Source organism: Macrotis lagotis, chromosome X (assembly GCF_037893015.1).
Source record: "Macrotis lagotis isolate mMagLag1 chromosome X, bilby.v1.9.chrom.fasta, whole genome shotgun sequence".
In the NCBI taxonomy this organism is placed as follows: Eukaryota; Metazoa; Chordata; class Mammalia; order Peramelemorphia; family Peramelidae; genus Macrotis; species Macrotis lagotis.
Window position 1 is genome coordinate 190,924,074 of NC_133666.1, and position 23,306 is coordinate 190,947,379.

At 36.4% G+C, this 23,306-nt stretch overlaps 1 protein-coding gene across 1 annotated transcript in view; it reads right to left on the minus strand.

Moving 5' to 3' along the window:
• Window positions 1-23,306, minus strand: part of TMEFF1 (transmembrane protein with EGF like and two follistatin like domains 1) — a 148,377-nt gene that overhangs the window by 27,389 nt on the left and 97,682 nt on the right. Inside the window, exons 5-7 of the mRNA XM_074208230.1 lie at window positions 23,054-23,150; window positions 13,115-13,263; window positions 1,916-1,981 (exon numbers count right to left, since the gene is read on the minus strand). Of these exons, the coding sequence (XP_074064331.1) occupies window positions 1,916-1,981; window positions 13,115-13,263; window positions 23,054-23,150 (312 nt within the window). The remainder of the gene's footprint in view (window positions 1-1,915; window positions 1,982-13,114; window positions 13,264-23,053; window positions 23,151-23,306) is intronic.

The window sequence follows — 23,306 nt, forward strand, 5'->3', positions numbered from 1 at the left end:
TCTTTGCTGGTATGAAATTAAAAAATGAAGACAGTAGATGACCATTCAGTCTTTTTTCAGTACACAAGGATGGAACATAGTAAGAGATTTTGTTGGACATGAGATCAGATTTAGAAAATCTGGAGTCAGTATATGGAGTCAGAAAAATCTAAATTCACAAGCTGTCTTACTGGCTATATGATCATGAATATATTATTTTAGCTCCCTCAGACTCAGATTCCTAATCTTTAAAATGCAAATAATAATACCAGCAATAAATCCTCCACAGGGCTATTGTGAGACTCAAATGGGAGATTATACATAAAGAACTATATAACTGTCATTTTTATTTACCATTACCAGTATTTTCAAACATAATGAATACATGAATTTCAGAAATAAGTATAAGAAGAACATTTATATAATACTCTAAGGTTTGCGAAGCACTTTATAAATATTATCTCATTTTGTCCTCAAAACAGCCCTGAGAGAAAGATGTTTTTATTATCCCCATTTTGCAAATTGGGAAACTGAGGCAGACATAGGTTAAGTGACTTACTAATAACTTACCTATCATAGCATTTAGAGCTTGGAAGGTTCTTTAGACTTCACCTAACCCAACTCTGTATTTTACAAAACTGAGTTGCTAAAGTTCACATTGGTAGCAAATAACAGAGCCAGGATAAAAAAAAGTCTTATTTGACATTTATGTACACATTGCTCCTTGTTATTTAACTTTTCATGGGTAAGTTAATGAGATTTTTAAATTCCTCCAAGCCATAGATAACTGCTTATACTGCCTTTGTACTTTAAAAAAAATATATGCATCAAATGAGATATTTCTAAAGTGCTTAGCATAGGTCCTGGAAAATGGTAGGTACTTAATAAAGGCTTGTCGCCTTCCCTTTTCCCTTGTATTCTCTAATAGTTCTGAAAATTCAAATAATTTCTAAACCATTTGTTCAGTTTCTGTTTTAACACTTTAAATACCCTAGAGTCTATCTGTCTGCAAGAGGGCTGCTGCTGTGGTGGTTGTTCAGTTATTTCAGTTGTGTCTGATCCTTTGTGACCCCATTTGGGTTTTGTTGTGCATGTTTTTAAGGGTTTTTTGGGGAAGAGATACTGTTTGCCATTTCCTTCACCAGTTTATTTTACAGATGAGGAAACTCAGGGAAAGAGGCTTAACTGACTTGCCAGATTTGAATTCAGGAAGATGAGTCTTCCAAACTCCAGGCTCAGCACTCTATCCATCATACTGCCCCAAAATTGTGAGTTGGAGATCTCATCTAGTGGGTGAGGTTGTAAATAAGCACATGTGTAAATTTTATACTAAAAAAAAAATGGAAACACTGGGTGTGATTTCCCTTATTTACACTTGGAAACTTTGAGGGTAGTGCTGTGCTGTGTATGAAGATTTTCTAGTATCTCAAAAGTGATCCAGAGGTTTTGAAATTTAATTTTATCAAGTAATCTGAGTTAAGTCAGAATTATTTTTGTGTCTGTTTTAACCAATCAGTATACTAATTGATCTTAGTCATGGGTTTCTCTTTGGCTACCAAGACTTTTCTTACAAAAAAAAATAGGATGGATCTTATCTTTGGAAGATAAGAAAAGGAAGGTTATTTCTAGTTAGTGGTTATGGTAGTGTACATGAACAAAGAGAATTGATTTTTTTAAAGCATCTCCCCAGGGCTAATAAGACTGGAAAAGCTCCCTATCATTGGAGGTGAAGGGGAGGGGGAAGGGAAGGCTCTAAATCATTAAAGAAGACAGATGTCCATTAATATCATCTAAAAAGCAGACTGAAGATCGAGTTTTGACAGAAGGTGTCAGAAAGCAGAAATGGGGCTAGTAGTAATGCCAGGAAACAAAGCAAACCAACAAAGCCACAACTAGTGTCTTATATTTCAATAAACGAAAAACAGTATAAAGGTACCTTTCACATCTGGTCGATATTGTAATCCATCATCCTTCTTTCCCAACAAACTAGTATCATCTGTGTCTAGAAGATAAAATATTTTTTAAAAAATTAATATCTGTAAGCTTTTCAAATAATTTTTACAAAGTTATTGGCATTTAAGGAATTATCTTGACAAAATAAAAGTTTCTGCATTTATGGCCAAATCTCAATTATTTTCAAGCATTCTCATTTTTTTAATCATTTACCTCTTTATTTACTTCCCCCCCCCCACCATTGCTATTTTCTATTTTTTTAACCACCCATGAAGACTAATGGAATTTGGCCCAATAGTTTTGCTATTTCTTTAGCTCTGTGCAAATTAAGTATATGTTTAATTTAAATTAATTTTAGTTAAATCAAATCCTATCCATCACAGAATCCCAGTGTTGGAAGCAAACCCAGAAGCTAACTAGTTAAATCGATACATGAGTGACAACAACAACAAAATAATAAATGGCAGTAGTCAGCAAGCATTGATTGAACACTTACTATGTGCAGGCACAGTGATTAGCTCTTGGAATAAAAAGAAAGGAAAAAAGAGGAAAGAAAGAGGGAGGGAGGGAGAATGGCAGAAAAAATTGGTATATAGGGATATTTGGTATATATTAAGTAATAAAGGATATATCAGAGTAAGGTCAACAGGGTTATCACAACTTCATAAAACTTAAATGAAAAATAGGCTTATCGCAAGAGAACTGAATGTGCATGTAGAACCCTAAGTCAGGACAAGGATTTTTTAATCCAAACAGAAGCTTGCATATTTATGAAACTGCCAAAAAAAGGGAGAAAAAGAAATCTTCACCTAAATGGGAATGGCAAAGGAGGAGAAATCATGAATAATTAAGATGGCAAAAGCACATTCTTCTCCCTGGGGAAAAGAAGGAAGACCTGGAAAATAGGATGGTTTGCTTATCTACAAGGGTAGCAGCTGCACAAGCAGTTTCCCAATATGAATGTTCCAAGGACATACAGGGAATCCAGTTTGGGATGCAAACAGCACATTATGTTCAGTTCAGGGAAGGGCTTTGCCTTTGGCATGTTCAGGGCCTCCCTCATATTCTGGATCCTCTATTTTTGGAAAATATGGTAATTCAACAAGACAAATTTAAGGGACCCCTTAACATTTCTTAATATGTAATATGAAAGTGAAAGACATGAACAGGAGAAAGGTCTCCTCCTGCAGAAAGTGGCATTTAAAGTAAGTCTTGGAGGAAGTCAAAGAAGCCAAAGGGGGAAGGTAAGAGGGCAGAGCACTTGTTCCAGGCCAAGGGATGTAGCCACTGCAGAGGCATAGACAGGGAGTTTACTATTCGAGAAACTGCAAGTGAGCTGGTGTGGCTGGAATATCAAGTTTATGAAGAAGAGTGAGGTGTAAATGGGCTGGTCAGTTTTTTATAGTGCTTTTTAAAGTTTTTCTTTCAGTTCTTATAAAAACTCAATGAGACCACTTTACAGATGAAGAAAATGAGGTTCAGCTAAGTGATGTGCCCAGACTCTCAGAGCTTAAAGGGGCCCAAAATGGAAATTGAACCAAGGTCTTCCAACTTTCAAATGAAGCACTAAACAGGAACTCCCTCTATAGCAGGATAATATTATAATATCCGTAAGAAATAGTCACTCAATTCTACTTGAAAGCCTCCTGCCCCTCCCAAAAAAGAAAAAGGGGCAGCTGGGTGGTGCAATGGACAGAACATCAGCCCTGGAGTCAGGAGGGCCTGAGACCAAATCCAGCCTCAGATGCCTGCTGGGCATAATCCTAGGCAAGTCACTTAATTCTGATTGTCTAAAAAGAAAAAAAAAAAAGAAAAAGAAAACTTCCTGTTTTCAGAGGCAGCCCATTCTACTTTTAGACAGATCAAATCATTAGGAAATTATTTTTCTTACCTTGAGGCTAAATTTGCCTCTCTGAAATTCCTAACCCAATTTCTTCCTTCTAATTACTTTTTTTTTTAGATTTTCCAAGGCAATGGGGTTAAGTGGCTTGCCCAAGGCCACACAGCTAGGTAATTATGAAGTGTCTGAGGTTGGATTTGAACCCAGGTACTCCTGACTCCAAGGCCGGTGCTCTATTCACTGCACCACCTAGCCACCCCTCTAATTACTTTTCTACATGGGAACTCTTGAGTCTTCTTACTCCAAGATAAAGTCTCTATTTGTTCAGTGGGCTTCTAGCTGGTACAGTGTATAGATACTGGGCCTCAAGTCAAGAAGACTCATCTTCTGGAGTTCAAATCTGGTGCCAGACTGTTATTAGCTGTGTGACCCTGGGCAAGTCATTTAACCTGTTTGCTTCAATTACCTCATCTGCAAAAGTTGAAGAAGGAAATGACAAACCACTCCAGTGTCTTTCCTGAGAAAATCCCAAATTGGATCATGAAGAATTGGACACTACTGAAAAATATACTGAAAAAGCAGAACAATGTTCAATTAATCTTCATATGGCATGATCTCTAAGCCCATCACCATCCTGGTCATCTTCTGTCAATCAATTAGCATTTATTAATCATTTGCTATTTGCCAGGTACTATATTAAGCTCTGGTAATACAAAGAAAGCCAAAATAGTTCCTGCCCTCTAGGAGTTTATTCTCTACTTTATCATTCAACAATTGAACAGCATTTATGTAACATGTACCAGTTATTGCAATAGCATAGGTAATACAAATGTAAAAAGGAAGACATGGTTTCCAACTTCAAGGAGTTTACATTATACTGGGGGAGGGGGGTGGAATGGAAGATTCATTGATAAATAAGTAAAGGATAAAGGAAAAATAAACACACAGTGATTTGGTGATGGTCCTAACTTCTGGAGTAATTAGGAACAACTTTGGGAAGCAGAAGCTTAAATGAATATTGAAAGACACAAGGGTATCTAAGAGGAAGAAATTAGGAGGGAGACCCTCCCACCATGGGGGTAGAACCTATAAAAAAAGGAAGAGGTAGAATGTCACAAACAGGGAACAGAAAGTAGACCAGTTTGACAAGAAGGAGAGCAAAGTAAAAATCAGTTTGGATAAATGAGCTGGGGCCAGGTTATAAAGGGTTTTATATGGGAACTGTTTTACATTGACAACACGTGTATAAGCTATATGAAATTACTTTGCCTTCTCAAGGAAGGTTGGGAGGAAAGGGAGGAAGAAAATTTGGAACTCAAAAATTTTTAAATGAATGTTAAAAATTTGTTGTTTATATGTAATGGAGAAAAATAAAGTATATTTAAAAAATTAAACATAAAGGGTTTTAAATGACAAACAGAGTAAGCTGTACCTTGAGGAGTCAGAGAAGCTTATAAGCAGAGGAGCAATATATTTAGGTTTATGTTTTCAGAATATTAATTTAGCAATCATATGAAGATGTATGGAAAGAGGAGGGACTAGATCACAGGAGGCCAATTAGGAGACTACTGCAAAAGTATAGAGATGAAAGGTCGATAAAAGTCTGTCCTTCAAGTGAGTGAGTGAGAGAGAGTGTGAGTATGTGTGTGTGTGTGTGTGTGCGTGTGTGTGTGTGTGTGTGATGCTAAGAAAGTGGAATTAATAAGACTTAGCAAATAGGGAGGGGAGAATGTGTGATAATGAGAGTGAAGAGTTGAAAATGATTTCCAGGTTCCAAACCTGGGTGACTGAAATGGAGAAATTTGATGGAGTAATGGGTTTCTATTTCAGATGAAATTTGTTCAGTTATATTGAATTTGAGATGCTTAAGGGACATGCAGGTAGAAATGTCCAGCATGCAGTGGGAATTATTTTTCAAAGATCACTGACAGGTTATTAATCATGGATTCTTGTTCTTTCAGCATCCTGGAATAACTTCTGACATCCCTTTATGACCCTATCATCTAGTGACTTGACCTTATCAAGGCCATCACCATACTTCTCTACAATTTAAATGTCTGAATGACAATTTTGATTCTATTCTTCCAAGTCATTGTTCTTATTAAAACAACAAAATAAGAGTTGTTTTTGTTCCTTTGTCCATTATTATCCTTTCTACCCAGCAGTCCTATCCCTTCTTTGATCTCAAAATAACTAAACAAAAGCCCTTTGTGTTTTTTTAGCATTCAAAAACCATCTCTGCACAGTCTGAGTCTTAACACTACTGAAACTAGTCTAACAAGGTCCTGCAATTATTTTCTGGTCACACTCTATTATCTGTTATTGCTTTCATTTCCCACATATGCATCCTTAAAAAATACAGATGGATCAATGCATGCAAATCCATCTCTAAATAGCTCCACTTTCTTTTTCATAAGAATTGTTTGGGAGAGTGTTTCATTCTTGAGGGCTTCTCTATCTTGACTCACATTCACTTGTACAATTTTAAGCCACTGGTTCTTATCTAATCCTTTCTCTGAACTCTTCCACATATGTTCTTTTAAAATCTAGAGTAGTTTTAAGACCTGGTTTTTGTCTCCTCTATCACAAACTCTTGAGTTGGAGAGATCACATTTTCCCAAGGTGCCATCGTGTTCACTTCACCTACCATTTCCCTTTATTGATAAGAACCAGATCTATAATTAGATTTCTCCTTACTGACTCCTCTACTATTTGGGGGATTAAATTTTCATTAAGCCAAATTTAGAATTTATCATCAGCTGTTCAGCTTTTGACAGACAACTCCAGAAAATGTTTAGAAAAGAAATCTTCTATCATTATTACATCCTTTTGCTCTGCCAGGTTTATAGTCTGTATTCCAAACTCCTCATCTAATAACTCCTTCTGTCCAGGTAATCTATAATATACCACCCTGACAATGTCACTTTTGACTCTCCTTCCACTGATCTTTCTCCAAATGTATTTTATGGATTTCTGCACATGAATATATCTTCTTAACATATACAGGTATACCGCTGTCTCTTTTATTATTTATTTTGCTCCTTTTAAATAAAGCATACGTATAAGGTATTATCAGAATCTCCTAATTTATTTGCATATAGAAGGGTCAGGAATGTGGCTAAGCAGGTGAATCTTGTCTTGGGTTTTTCCACTCATCTACATGGGAAAGACACAGGGTTCAAAATATGAGGAACTCAACCTCATAATTGATTGGTACTTATCAGACAAATTAATTTACCTGGTTTATAGTCTAACCTTCAAAGATTAAAATTGGGAGGTAAATGGAATGTTTGCCATGAGCTGGTATATTTGCCTATAAAGCCCCCTTATCCCAGAATGAAGAAGTTTATCACAAAGAAAATATTAAATCTAAAAGCATTAGCTAGATAGAAAAGCTCTGATATTTATTCCAAAAGGCTTGGTACATGAGATTGACAAGCTTCTGCAAGGGAAATGAGAAGTTCTCAGTCAAGTCTCTAAGGTAAATGAAGTTTTTTGCTGGTCCAGGTCAAGAGTTTCAACCTCTTTCTACAAGAGTTTAGCAAGAAAAAGATTATAAGTTTTAATCCAAAAGAACAAGCTTTCTCTTCTCTTGAGGAAGAGATAACACTGACTACAGATTTCAGCCAAGCCAGCCAGAGACAGCAGCCAAGCATCATCTAGCAGAGCAATGCCCACCTGAATAGAATCCACTTGAATAGTATTAGGTGGAGACCCAGTGGGTACAACATGATGACATTATAAGACATCATTGGCCCTCCAATGTCAGAGGTTCAAGGTGCCCCTAGGATCATAGAATTATGAATTTAGGAAGGTGTCTTTGAATCCTTTTTTTAAAATAATTCCCCCCCTTTAAGGTCCAGAATATAAACATTGTAAATGACAAGACTAAGGATTTGAATCCAGGTCCTCTGACCTTTTCCACTGCATTACTCTATCAGTACTCACATGGCATCAGTATTCCCTTGCCCTTTTCTGTATGCTCTTCAGGTTGTCATTATCTTCTTAAAATGTGTCATCCAAGTATAAACACAATATAGATATGGTCATCTGGGGAACTGGATAATTTTAGCTTATTTGTCACAGTGCCTTGCACATAATGGAGTATAAACTATCTACCTTATTTTTCAAACAGAGAAGCTGAGGTATAAATTGCAAAGACTTGCCATAGAAGCTCAGCTGAGATTTGAACACAGGTACTCTGAATTTTAATTTTTTCCCATGCCACTTATCTCCTCTACAAATCTGACAAGTATATATGGGTATTTTTTTTTGTATATAAATGCTTTAGTTGAATGAGGAGTTGTTTGCCATTTCCTTCTCCAGATCATTTTACAGAAGAGAAGCTGAGGCAAACAGGGTTAATTGGTTTGCCCAAGATCACAGCTAGTCTAAAGTCACATTTGAACTCAGGAAGATTCCACTGTCCACCTAGCTTCACACACACACACACACACACACACACACACGTAACCAATCAGTCAGTTCTAAACCCAACTATTGTTCTGTCATCTATTGGTCATCTCTCCATCTTCTTCATAAAGATATCCCAAAGGATTCTATCAAATACCTTGCTGAAACCAATTCAATTTCACAGATACTTAAATGTATTGAACTCCTAAATACCATGCTAGCCCTTTGGACACAAAGGTAGATATCAAACACTCCCTGCCTTTGAGGACCTTACATTTTACCAGGACAGATTACTTTCCAGCTAGTCTATTTCCATAGCATTTGCCTGATGTCTAGCTTTCTTGATTCAGACTAAATTCAGTGATATGGAACATCTGAAATGTTTCTGTGTGTGTGTGTGTGACAGAGGAGTTGAGGGGTGTAGATAAAGGAATGTGCTATACTTTTGCTGCTACTTGCAATGATTTTCCCTCTTTTCCCATAGAAATAAAAATAAAACTCTTAAAAATCTTAGTTGGGTCTGATCCAAATAGTGATTTCCGGGCTAGCTATCAGTGGACTGAATAGCAGTACAGGTGACAATACTTTGGCTCTGAGGATACAAAATATCTTACTACATTCACATGGTTATTAGTGTCCCTGATGATTAGTCCCGCTAATCATCAGGGACCCTTTTAACACATAGTAAATTGCAAGGCCTAATTCGTACCCTGGTGTGCTGGGAAAACTTCACTGATGACCATAAAACATGATTATGTAGTTCAGTAAATGCAATGCTAGCCTGGGAATTCAAAGTTTTTTTGTTTTATTCCTGTTACAGGCCAATAATATAATATATAGAGTATTTAATGTAATATATTTTAATATCTTAATATATAATATATTATCTTAAATTTTGGATTAGAAAAACTATCCTATTTCTGAAGTTAGATTCAGGGTTCTCTGTGCAGTTTTAGGTTTTTCTCCCTCCAAATGTCTTAGTTCCACCCCATCCCCATCCCCAACCTAACACAAATATTTTCCCTTACAAAATTTTATTGGCATTACAAATCTCTGCAGCTTTCCCTCCCAAAATTATTGTATAGATCTATTGGGGGCATAGTGGAGATCATTTAGATTTAATTTAATACAACTTATTTATTCCTACACCCTGATTATCAAGCCTTCAGAAGTTTTTCTCTAAAGGGAGTTAAGCATGCTGATAGCTACACAGCCTTGTTTCTAGGAAATAACTAGCATTTAAGACCCATATTGCCTTACAACTAGATTTCTGCAGTGGCCTGGCCTCAAGCTTCAACCCACTACTTTTTAGCCTTCCATAGCCACCAAATATTTAACCTTCAATCAAAAGACTCCAGTGCTTCTCCATTGTTCCTAGGATAAAATATAAACTCTTGTGCTGAGCTGTTAAAGCCTTTCACATCATGGTTCTAAACTATGATTATACATTAGGCACCCATCCCTCCAACTCTGTGATCCAGACAAACTGACCTTCTCTTTGTTCCTCACACACAGCACACCAATCTTATTTCTCTGGGACTTTGTACTGGTTTTTGTACTGGACTTTGTACTGATATTTTGTACTAAGCATGAGGACATGCATAGAATACAATCCCTCCTAGCCTCCACCTCATGCAACCTCATTTTTCCTTTAAGATAGTTCAAACCCCACTTTCTCCATGAAGTTCTGATCCTCTCAACTACTAGTGGTGGCCTTCCTTCCTAATTACTCTATACTGACAACCTTGAATCTTACAGGTGCTTATTTGCATGCATCCTCTTTATATTTATTCTGTATATGAATATGTACAAATATGTCTATATGCATATGGGTGTATTATACATATACCCAGATATACTTTATATGTGTATATATGTACACTTTATATATACTTTACATAAGCTATACATATATATCTATAAATCTATAGAAAGCATATTATATATATATATATATATGTATTCTTGTTTTCCCTTTTAGAATGTAGGTTCCTAGAGAATAAAAATTATTTTCATTCTTTGTCTTCCATGTTTTGCAAAGTGCCTGGGATATAGTTTTTGCTGTTCTTTTTGTACAGTCATTTTTCAGTCTTATTCAATTCCCTCTGACTCTATTTGGAGTTTTCTTGGCAAAGATACTGAAGTGGTTTGCCAATTCCTTCTCCAACTCATTTTACAGAGAAGAAAACTGAGTCAAACAGAATTGAGTGACTTGCCCAGGGTCACACAGCTAATTAGTGTCTGAAGCCAGATTATTTGAAATCAGGAAGATGAGTCTTCCTGACCCCGGGCCCAGTACTCTATTTGCTGTGTCTAGCTGTCCATGACCCATAGCAGGTACTTAATAAATGCTAAATGATTGTTTGACTGATAGAAAAGACATATGATGTGGGGTAGCTAATAATAGAATCAGGTGACATAGGATCTGATTGAATGGCCAAGTCTATGATGAAGGAGATCTACAATGGACTGTCCTTGAATTCTATCTGGTCCTTTTCTGTTTTTTCAAGATTTCTATGAATACACACACACACACACACACACACACACACACACACACACAAACACACATCAATCACACAAGATAGGGGAGATGTGGCTAGATAAAAAAAAAGATCTGTACAAGCTGAAGCATCACTATAAAGTTATAGTAACCAAAAAAGGGAAAGCACTGAGTTGAGAACAAAGGAAGTGGTCATCATGCTGTATTTGTCGATCTTTCCTGGTCAGGTCCATATGTACAGAGAACTTTGATCAATTCTGTAAATGCTATATTTGGGAAAGGAATACAATGAAGAGATTCCAGAGGAAGGGGACCAGCATAGCCAAGATCCTCAAGATTTTATCAAGTAAGAATCAGTGTTTTTTTAAGCATTATCTTTATTTTATTTCATTATTATTGACTTTATTAACTATTTTCCAATTATATTTTTTAAAAATTATTTTTAATTTGTGGAATAAAACAAACATTTCCTTAACAGTACAATAAAAAAAATTGTTGCACATGAAACTGTAAATCTTCTGTGCTCTACTTGTCATTCCTTTCAGCTATACAACAAAATTATCATGTAAATTTCTTTTTTTTTCATTTTTTTCTTTCTAACCCCTCCCTGCCTCCCTAGGAATGGTTACTATTAGACACAAAGATATATATATATATGTATTATATTTATATACATATCTACATATACATATAGATAAAATTACACACACACACACACACACACACACACACACACACACTTCTCTTTATCAGTTCTTTCTCTGAATATAGGTAGCAACTTTAGTCATATGTCCTTTATAGTTAATTTGGGTATTTATAATAGTCAAAATAGGGATATTTAGTTGGAGAATAAAACATTTGGAATTTGTCTGTAAGGAAAGAAGACATGCTGGCTGAATTTAAGACCTGTTAAGTGGAAGAAATACCAGGTTTGTTCTCTTTGGCATAAGAAAGCAGGACTACGTCCAAAGGATGGAACACAGACTGAGAGGCAGGTTTAGGAAGTATAGAAGGAAAAACTCTCTTACAATTAAGGCTGGGCAAACATAGAAAGGGCTTCCTGGGAAGGGAATTGCTAATAGAGTCAATTTTTCACTTGAGCACAGATTGAATGAGATGACCTTGGAGTTACTTTCTAACTCTAAAATTCTGAGGCATCCCCCTAATTATCATGTAACACAATAACAATTAATCCTGTCATTAAATGTACATCATTAACTCATGTGAGTTTTATTTGATTACAGCCCTAAACAATATTTAAGTATGATCATCTTTAATAGTTTGTTGTTCAGATAGCATTGTTTGCTTACAACTGGAAAAGAAAAATGGAGAGAGCTCTCATTACTTGTCTACCAGTTAAGCAGGGAACAAACATATCCTCATTTATTTTCCTCTCCTTAACTACCCGTGCACTGGATTCTACCCAACTTCGCCTGATGAAGGCTTCTCTCTCATAAACTGCTCCTCCACACAACAAAGTCAAATACCTTTTCTATTTGGCTTTCTGAACTAAATTGAATCCTCAAATGTCTATGGATCTCAATTCAGGACTGAACTCCATCCAGCTGAGACTCTTATAATTAGTTTCTTGAAAAGTACTATGTTTAGGGTCATAGGTTTAAGTGATTTTCTAGCCAGTGTAGAATATTTCAAAACAAGTTATTCGTATAGCAGAGAGAAAAATCAATGTGTTCTTGTAAAGACTCAGAGAATGTAGACAAAGGCAAACTACAAGGAAGTTTTAAGAATAAAGTGACTTTCAAAAGGGGAAAAAATTCCTTAACATATTAAACATAGAATATGTTTTTCTTAATAATACATTCAAACTCTGGATTCATGAAACATCTGTGGGAAAAAATGTATTAAAATCATGGGAGTAAAGATGACCTCGAGCAGTTACTGCTCCTCCCTGGGTCTCAGTTTCCTCGTCTGTAAAATGAGGGAGTTACCCTGAATGATTTCTAAGGTTCTCTCAAGCTCTAGCTTCTATGATTCTCCAACAAAAATACAAGATGAGATGCTGTGTAACTAACTTGACAAGTGGTTATTAGATACCTTTAATATGAAAGAACTATGCTAGGTACTGCAAGGATCAGGAAAATCTCTACAGAGAATGTGAACACCTGAGTTAAACCATGAAGGAAGGAAGAGCTAGGATTTTTCGAACTCTTAATTTTCTAACAATTTAGAGCCTAATGAATAAACAAATGAGCAAGGAGCAATATTTTATCTCTTTACAAGTGATTAAAATCCATAAAGTATAACAAAGCCAATTGAAATACAGTATCCTGTATCCTGATTCTTATGGAAATGATACACTAATTAAAAGTTCCCATTTTCTTTCTTGGAAACTGTCCAAGCTTGCAATAGAATTAAAGATATCTATTATTTAGAAACTTTGATAGAAAAATAAAATAAAAATTTACCTGTGCAATGTCCAAGATGTCTTATATCAATCTGTTCCTGTTTCACACATGATGCTTCTCGAACAAAGCATGGGTTGCTGTAGGAACTCCCATCAGAAGCACATACAGGATTAAAACTGTATCCACTGCAATCTATGTTACATACACACCTATTGAAAAACATACAAACTTAAATAATCATTAAAACATGTAACCATATAATTACTTAGAATGTATTTGAAAATAAATGTATTTATAGATACATATTGCATGTTACCTCTGGTGACATAATCAAAATATTGCTCCATATATCCCACTGCATTGCTTCCCACATTTAATAAGTTGCCAAGTCCTCTCAGTTTTACCTCTGCAATTTCTATTCACAGGATTTAGAAATAAAAGGAATCTTAGAGATCACCTAATATAGCACCATCATTTTACAGCTGAAGAAACTGGGGGCTTTGGAAAGGTTAAATGAAGTGCTCAACAACACTGGGATTTGAATCCTGGACCTCTGATTCCAAATCTAGTATCTTTTTTTATTATATCACATTTTCTTTCATTATTCCTTCTCTGATCTGGGTCCACTTATATCTCTGCTAAACAACTGTAACAGCCTTCTTAGTTTAATTCTGTCTCTTACCTCCCTCTTCTCCTTCAGTCTACTCCTGATTGCTAACAGATTTGATCTTCCTAATGTATGTTTTTAGTCACTTCATTTTTCCACTCAAAATCCTTCACAAGTCATAATGCTTACCAAATAAATTTCAAATTCCTTAGCTGAGCATTCAAAGATATACACAATTTGATATCACCCTATCTTTCTTACCTTATTTCACATCATTATTTACCATAAACTCTACGTTCCATACCTTACCCTGGACTTTTCCTAACTTTGTCTTTGGTTTATACCATTTCTTAAATCTAAAGAGCCCTGTCCCACCTCCACTCCCTCTCCTCCATCATCATCTCTATCTATTGAAACCCAAGACTCAGTTCAAACACTATCCCTTCTATTAAATCTTCTCTAATTCTCCTTATTCAGAAATGATACTTCCTATAATCTTGCATATGCCCAAGTGGTTTATACCTTTTCTATTCAACAATTTAATAAAAAAATTTCTCCAATACCTATTTTGTATAAAATATTACCACATATTAGAGTTATCTTTTATCCCTTTTACTAGATGACAATTCTATGATGGTATGGATTATGTATTATTGATGTATGCATCTCCCTATGGGTCTCACAATGCACTGTCCAGAATAGGCACTTAAGACATGTTTGTGGAACTGAATCACCAATGTCAATGTGAAAAATCCTGAAAAACAAGAGAACCTTATGAAGAATTTCTTATTGGTAAGAATATTCTGCCGACTTTCTTTCATGTATAGGTAAAATTATAACTGTTATCTCCTCTGGAATTTCCTAAGGTATACAATCAATCAAAGAAATTAAATAATTTCATTAATAATTCAATACTATTTGTTGAAAATCTCTTTTATCTTGTTTTGTAATGGCTGTGGTGTTAACACTACAAAAAATGAAATATTCCCTAAAATGAAGTAAGTAGTATACTCTAGTTGACAAAATAAACCTTGATAAAATATTTAAAAGAACATATATATATATATATATGTATATATATATATACATATATATATATAAAGATGGGCACACTAATATATTGTTATATCTATAATGAGTATAAACTCTAGAAATTAATTTGGAATTAGGTAAATAAAGGGGATAAAATGACCATTTTCCTTGACCCAAAGAGTTCACTGCTAGACAAATACCACAAGACTATTTACAAAAAGAAAAACTCCATGTATATCAAAATATTTATAGTAGCAATTTTTTGTGGTAGCAAAGAACTAGAAATATCACAGATGCCCACTGATTAGGAATGGTTCAGTGTGATATATGATTGTAATATAATATTATGTAAAGTAAAAAAATGACAAATACAGAGGAACATGTTAAAATTTACATGAACTAAAGAAGAATCAAAAAATATGTACAATGACTATAACCATGGAAATGAAAAGAATCACAAAACCATAAAAAATGAAATTTTTCAAAATTATAAAGAATAAGTTTGATCCTAAAGAAGTCATATGAGAAGATATCTCTTCCCACTCCTTTACAAAGATATGGGGGTCCATGGGTATGGAACACTGCACAGAATGTTCAATTTTTTATTATTGACCAATTTTGTCAATTTTCCCCTCTCTTTTTCCTTTAAAAATTCATTTATAAAGGATGAATATCCAGAAGGAGGAATGAAAGGATACAGGCGAAGATCTAGACAATTTAAAAAGATATCAAAGATGTGTATGGCGGGGCAGGGTTAAATTGACATTTACAGAGCAACACATAAACAGGTGCAAAACAAACACATCCAACAGCAGAGAAAGTCTGTGGGACACAGACTGACATTTTTTACTCCCCAAGTTTATCTTCCTGGGATAGCAGTCATATTATCTTCTCACTGGACTTAAAAAGATGTAATTTGAGAATATATTTCATTGTAGTTTGCTTTTACAGCCATCACCTATTTATCAAAGTGAAATTTCTAGTTTAAAAAGTGTTTGGCACTAGGATTTTCACCAAATGTCATTTTAAAATGAATGTAATAAAGTTATTTGGTTTTGGCTAATTGACATCATCCCCTTTTTGCTTAGTTCGAGATATTTATTTCATTAAATGATATCTGAGAGAATATTTTTGTGTTATAATTCAGAAATTGAAGTCATTTTGATGCAATCATTTAGATTGAACTATATTAATATTCCTCCAGGACTGACACAGAAATAACCACTTAGCAGAATAAAATGTGAATTGGAAAGCTACATGAAAGAATGTATTGCCAAATGTCTATATTAATGAAAATTATGTTTCAAAATTTCATTTAAAAGGAAAGAGAAGGTGACATAGATTGGTATTACTGTTGACATGAAAAATGTGAAGAAAACAAGCAACCCCTTAAAATTAAAGAATAATGTAAATAGGGTTAAACAACTAGATGTGGAGCATTTAATACATTAATGAGGGGAATAAGGGAAGAACTTCTTACTACTGTATGAATGAATATGCTGGCAGTTTTTCTGAGACATAGTATTCTTTGGGGCGGCTAGGTGGTGTAGTGGATAGAGCACTGGTCTTGGAGTCAAGAGTACTTGAGTTCAAATCCGGCCTCAGACACTTAATAATTACCTAGCTGTGTGGCCTTGGGCAAACCACTTAATCCCACTGCCTTGCAAAACCCCCTCCTCAAAAAAAGGAATAAAAAAAAGAAATAATATTCTTTCCTAGAGAGGGAATAAAGAGTGACTCAGTAAATATATATGTAGATGACTTTCTGTTAATACAGTATTCCTCTCCAAATAATTTTGTTTTTTAGGATTTTTGCAAGGCAAATGGGGTTAAGTAGCTTGCCCAAGGCCACACAGCTAGGTAATTATTAAGTGTCTGAGGCCAGATTTGAACCTAGGTACTCCTGACTCCAGGAGTGCCACCTAGCCGCCCCTAAAAATTTATTTTAAAAAAGCTCAGTATTGGTGGAGCCAAGATGGCGACAAGAATGGATTGTGTTTTAGGCGCTCTCTCATAAAACTCATAAGCTAAGGACTCTAACTAAACTTTTGAGAGAAAACCCACAGAGGGACCCAGTGAGGCAGTTCTCCTACTCAAGGTAACCTGGAAAAGAGCAGAAAGGCTCTGCTCCCCGGGGTCAGAGGGGCAGCCCGCCAGAGTGAAAGAACTTCAGCCTCCCGGAGGCAGCCCCAGGGCGCTAGGAGCCGTGGCTCAAAGCAGCGGGGGAGTCTCCTGAGCTATACCCTGGGGAGCACTGGGCACAAAGTGGGGGAACAGTGGGGGGACCTCTGCCAGAGGGAGCACATGGAGCCCAGCCCTCAGGGCACAAAGAGAGCAACATGGTCTTTTGGCAGCCCAGATCCAGGAACAGAAGCAGGCGGAACGGGTAAGCAGGAGCCCCCAGGGCATGAGCCCATTGAGCTGAGGGAGGGGAGTGAAGAGAAACTGCAGAGCTCTGTCCTCTGCCCCTGGAACAGGACTCTGGGGCAATGACCACATTCAGATCCTGATCCCAGTCTAGGTGCCCCCATAGAACAGCAGGGCACCCCCCCAACTCAGCCCCGTGGCAGAGGGGAGCACATATGGTCATTCACAGACCAGGAGGAAGGACAGAGCCTCACACACTGAGACCCTTGTGGGAGTGTCCCAAAAGCTCAGGAAGCACCCCAAAACCAGGCTCAGGCTGGGAAAATGACCAAGCAGAGAAATAAGAGGAACACCATTGAGAAATATTTTGTATATGAGCCCAAGAAGGATCAAAATACTCAGTCTGAAGATGAGGAAGCACAAGCTCCTGCATCTAAAGACTCCAAGAAAAACAGAAATTGGGCTCAGGCTATGACAGAGATCAAAAAAGACTTTGAAAATCAAATGAGGGAGTTAGAAGAAAAACTGGGAAAAGAAATGAGAGAGATGCAGGAAAAACATGAAAATGAAGTCAGCAGCCTAGTCAAGGAAATCCAAAAAAATGCTGAAGAAAATAGCATGCTAAAAACCAGCTTAGGTCAAATGGATAAAACAGTTCAAAAAGTTATTGAGGGGAAGAATGCATTAAAAAGCAAATTGGCCAGATGGAAAAAGAGATAAGAAAATTCTCTGAGGAAAACAAATCCTTCAAAGAATAGAACTCAGGGAGAATGATGAATTTATGAGAAACCAGGATTCATTACTTCAAAATCAAAAAAAATGAAAAATTAGAAGAAAATGTGAAACATCTCATTGAAAAAACAACTGATACGTAAAACAGACTTAGGAAAGATAATTTAAAAATTATTGGAATACCTGAAAGTCATGATCAGGAAAAGAGCCTTGACATCATTTTCAAAGAATTACTACAGGAAAATTGCCCTGATATTCTAGAAGCAGAGGGCAAAATAGAAATGGAGAGAATCCCCCGATCCCCCCGAGAAAGAGATCCCAAAAAAACAACCCCCAGGAATATTACAGTTAAGTTCCAGAACTCCCAAGTCAAAGAGAAAATATTACAAGTAGCCAGAAGGACACAGTTCAAATATTGTGGAGCTGCAGTCAGGATCACACAGGACTTAGCAGGAACTACACTGGAAGTTTGTAGGGCTTGGAATACAATATACTGGAAGGCAAAAGAGCTTAGAATGCAGCCAAGAATCAACTACTCAGCAAGGCTGAATGTCCTCTTCCAGGGAAAAAAATGGACTTTCAATGAACCAGGGGAATTTCAAATGTTCCTGCTGGAATGGCCAGAGCTGAACAGAAGGTTTGATCTTCAGATACAGGACTCAGGTGAAGCATGGAGATTGAAGGAGAGGGGGGAAATATGAGGGACTTAATGAGGATGAACTGCATGTATTCCTGAATAGAAAAATGACACTGATGATGCTCATATGAACCTTCTCAGTTAATAGAGCAGGTAGAGGGAGCTTTTATAGTTGAAGCACAGGAGAAAGCTGAATTCGAAGATAAAATATGGTGTAAAAATGGAGTCAATAGAAAAAAAAGGAAACGTAATGGGAGAAAGAAAAAGGAGAGGGGGGAATACACTAAGATATTTTCATATAAGATTTTTCTTTATTACAATGAGCTACTGCAATGATATGGAAGGGGGGACGGCGAAGGGGAATGAGGGAACCTTTGCTCTCATCAGAGATGGCTAGGAGAGGAAACAGCAAATATACTCAATGGGGTATAGGCATCTGGAGTAAGAAGGGGGGACAGGGGGAAGGGGGGGATGTGAGTGATGGAGGAGAGAATGGACCATGGTGGGGAGAGTGGTCAGATAGAACACATTTTCCTTTTGACTTCTTGCAAGGGGCTGGGATTGGAAGGCCTGCCCAGGACCATAGGGCCAGGTGGATGCTGGGCCTAAGGGGTGGTATGTGGGCTCAGGGCCTCTTGGCCCCAGGAACAGGGATCTGTCTGCTGTGCCACTCAGTGACCCTACAGCAGAGTCAGAGTGAAAGGAGAGAGAAAATATAGTACATGGTAGTGGAGAAATAAGAAAGGAGGGAGTTGCGATCAGCAACAGCAAAGGTGGAAAAATATGGAAGTAACTTTTGCAATGGATTTACCATAAAGAATGTGATCTACCTGTGACAGAGTTGGTGGTGTTGGAACAAAGACTCAAGCACATATTTTATTATTATTATTTGAGGGAGGGTAAAGGGAAAGTGGGACTGGGTTGCCTGCCTGGAGCCACATAGCAGGGTGATCGTTGGGTGTCTGAGGCCAGATTTGGACTGGGTGCTCCTGGCTCAAGGGCCAATGCTCTGTCGGCCACCCAGCCACCCCTACTATTTACTACTATTTTATTTTATTTTGGGTCTTTTTTTTCCCTTTTTTGGTTTTTGCAGGGCAGTGGGGTTAGGGTGGATTGCATGTCACATTGCTGGGTGATTGTTGGGTGTATGGGGCCAGATATGGGCTCGGATGCTCCTGGCTCCAGGGCTGGGGCTCCGTCCATGGCGCCACCTGGCCATACCTACAATCATTACTATTACTTTTTTTAATTTTAATTTTTTTCTCTCCCCTTTACTTTATCGCTCAAGAAATTCTATATTTTGTGGGGGGAGGAGGTATTCTGTTTACTCTTAAACAAGAATATTTTTATTAATGTATAAAAAAACATTATTTGTACAAAAAAGAATAAATAAATATTAAAAATAAAAAATAAATGTAAAAAAATAAAATAAAAAAGCTCAGTATTGAGCTAGGTAGGGTGGTATATCGAATAGATACAAACCTGCACACACACACACACACACACACACACACACACACACAGAAAAATACTCAGTGAAAATACTTTTGGGGGTGCGGCTAGGTGGCACAGTGAACAGAACACCAGCCTTGGAGTCAGGAGTACCTGGGTTCAAATCCAACCTCAGACACTTAATAATTACCTAGCTGTGTGGCCTTGGGCAAGCCACTTAACCCCATTGCCTTGAAAAAAAATCTAAAAAAAAAATACTTTTAGGATTAATATCTCATTTGGGTCTAAGATTTTATTCTCTGAATATATTTGTATCTCTCTATATATATTTATGGGTTTAATATTAGGGGGACCAAAATTCAAATCCTGTTTTAGAAAATTATTAGTGACCCTGTGACCTTGGGCAATTCACTTAACTTCTGAAGGCTTTCTTTTCCTTATCTATAAAATGAAGGGGTTGGCCCCTAGAGGTTTCTTCCCCCTCTACATCTATGATACTTCTATGATTCAAGAAACATTTAAAACAACTATGTGAGCTTACATGAACCAGGATTATTAATTATCAATCTGTCAAATTGGTATATAATTGAGATTGTTATTTGTTCTGTTACAATTATTCATAATAATCATGTGCACATAAATAATGGTTATTATTTATAATCATTCAAAAATAATTTATAAATATAATACTTCCCTCCCAGCCCAGTTGATCTAATTGCAGAAAAATAAAAGGAAGATAATAAAGGTAATGAGACATTAATGTGCCAAAGTAAGGAAAAAGACATGCCTATGCCATTATCCCTTTATAAATAGAAAAGAAATTTTCGTGATGGAATTGGAAAGACAGGTTGCTATTGGCTATAGAAGACTGACCAAGGTCCTGGTAGTCTTTAAAAACTATCTTTGCCAGCCCTGGAGGCAAAGTCCCATCAGTGAAGGCAGGAAATATCTTAGTGGAATGTGACTCCTTTACTGGAGAATGGAGTGGGAGAGTGAAGGAAGTTCTCATTGATTTTTTCTCCATCAATCAAAACTGAGAAGAAAGAGAAGCGCAGAGAAAGTCAATGGGAGCAGCTCTGTGACCCTTAATAACAGGGATGAGAGCCAATTGTGGATTCATGGGAATCATCCCTAGAAGGTGGAGGTTAAGCTGTGAACCAAGTCCAGGGAAGACCAAATGACCTATCAGAACAGATGCTGCATCTAGTGGGAAGCAGAAGGATACTATGAGAAGAGAAAGGACAATGAAGTCCTCTAATACCAAAGATTTGAGCGTCCTTCAGCTTGATGTACTCCCCATGTACCTCACATTTTTCCTACTGATGCTATATGTAGAAGTGGGAGAATATATTCAGGATTTCAGGGAGTTTTTTTGTAGCTATTATTATCAGTAGGTCATTTTAGTAATTCCTTTGCTTTGAGTGAATTGTGTGAGCTGGCTGATGACTAAAGGTAATCACATTGATGGGTACTCATGAGCATTCATGAATAATAAAGAGTATTGGTCCATAGAATATCCCAGAACCAGCAAGGGGCTTTACCCCTGGGGTCTCAACCTGCAAATTTGGGAGTGTTATGTTGAAGAGACAGCCCAACTACACTGTGGGGTCTTTTCACAGCTTATATTTGAGTGCCCTGTTCATTTCACTACCAAATGAAGAAATCTTCCCTGTCAACACTTTCTTTCATGGATATCCTAGTATTACAGAAATCCAGGAAAGAAAAATTAACATTTTTCCACTTTCCTTCTAAGGAGGATACTATATTAAAAATTTATTTTTTGAAGTTAAGAATCACAAAGTTGAATTTTATTTTTTAAAATCTCTGTTCATGGTTATCTTTAGACAATTATAGAATGCTCTAAAGCAATGATCCAGTAAGTAAATCTCTTTCTTGATGTGATATAAAACACATCCATAAAAACCATCTATGCATGTCTATGAATTCTCAGCATCTAAATAAAAGGTGATGGATTGGTGATTTTCTTTAATCAGCATAGGGAGTCATTTATTTGTGCATTTCCTTTGCCAACACAAATTGCAATGCCTCTTGGACTTAGTAGATAAATCTTAGGAAAGTGCCTGAGGTTAAATGACTTGTCTAGGGTCACATAGCTAGTTAATATTAGAGAGTTAGGATGTATATCCAAGTCTTCGTGACACCAGACCCAGAACTCAACATTCTAGGGCACACTGTCACTATATTTAAAGAGTAAATAGCACAAATCAATTATTATGGTGTTCCTCAATTTAAACTGATTTCATCTGCCTCCTTCCCATTTTCTTCCTTATGTCCTGATTTTAACCCAATTTTTAAGGCTGGAAGATAAATCTAATTTCCTAAAATGTTCTAAAATTCCCAAATGTACAGTGCTAAACTTGAAACATATTCACTGGTACCACTTTTCAATTAAATGAGTAGTAACTTTGCTACAGAAGGGAGAAAGAAATGAAAGAGAACTACTACAAATAGCAATTTTGTCCATCTGTTTGTAGTTATGACCATACCACGAAACATTTCTGTGGATTTCTTTGTATACAAAACAAAATTATGTTTCAGACAACAAATTTTTTAAAAAGTAGAAAACCCACAATTCTATGGATTTTAATTGCTTCTATGTTTAATTTGAATGGCATAACCTAAACTCTAGATATTTTATTACACCTAATAGGGCAGGACAAAGTGTGTTATCTTCATTCTTTTTTTTTTTTAGTTTTTATTTTGTTTGTTTTTTTTTTTTCAAGGCAGTGGGGTTAAGTGGCTTGCCCAAGGCCACACAGCTAGGTAATTATTAAATGTCTGAGGCTGGATTTGAATTTAGTTACTCCTGACTCCAGGGCCAGTGCTCCATCACTGCGCCACCTAGCCACCCCTGTTATCTTTATTCTAAAGCAATAGCCAAGGTGAAACCTGTCCTGCTGCCATCATAATTGTTTCTCATGATTTATTAATTAAAGGCTAATTGTGCATTAATGAAATATAAATAAGAAGCTGTGAATTCTAACTTATTAAAAAAACAAATGAAATTAGGAGAAATATAAGTAAATGGTAATTAACAGATACAGCAAGGACACTTAAAATATCCATAACCTAATAAAGGGTTTTTTAAAAAATATTTTTTCTTTGTCTTCCTCTTAAAAGCAAAATCATCCATTTCTCTCAGTCAACTCACCCAACATTTTCTGCATCTTCATCACACTCAGCTTTATATTTGCAGGGTCCGCACTTGGAATGTTTCCTGTGAACTTCTGTCCCTGATCCTTCTTCCTCTGTTTAAAGAGAAAAATTGCAACTTTAAACAAAAGTCTCTCTCTTTCATACTATACTTCATATCAACTCTTGCCAGTGCTGTGTCTCTAAAATCCACATATCAGAATTCTACAAAACACCTTCCTATTTCTCCTTCCTTTCTCTTATCTCGTTTT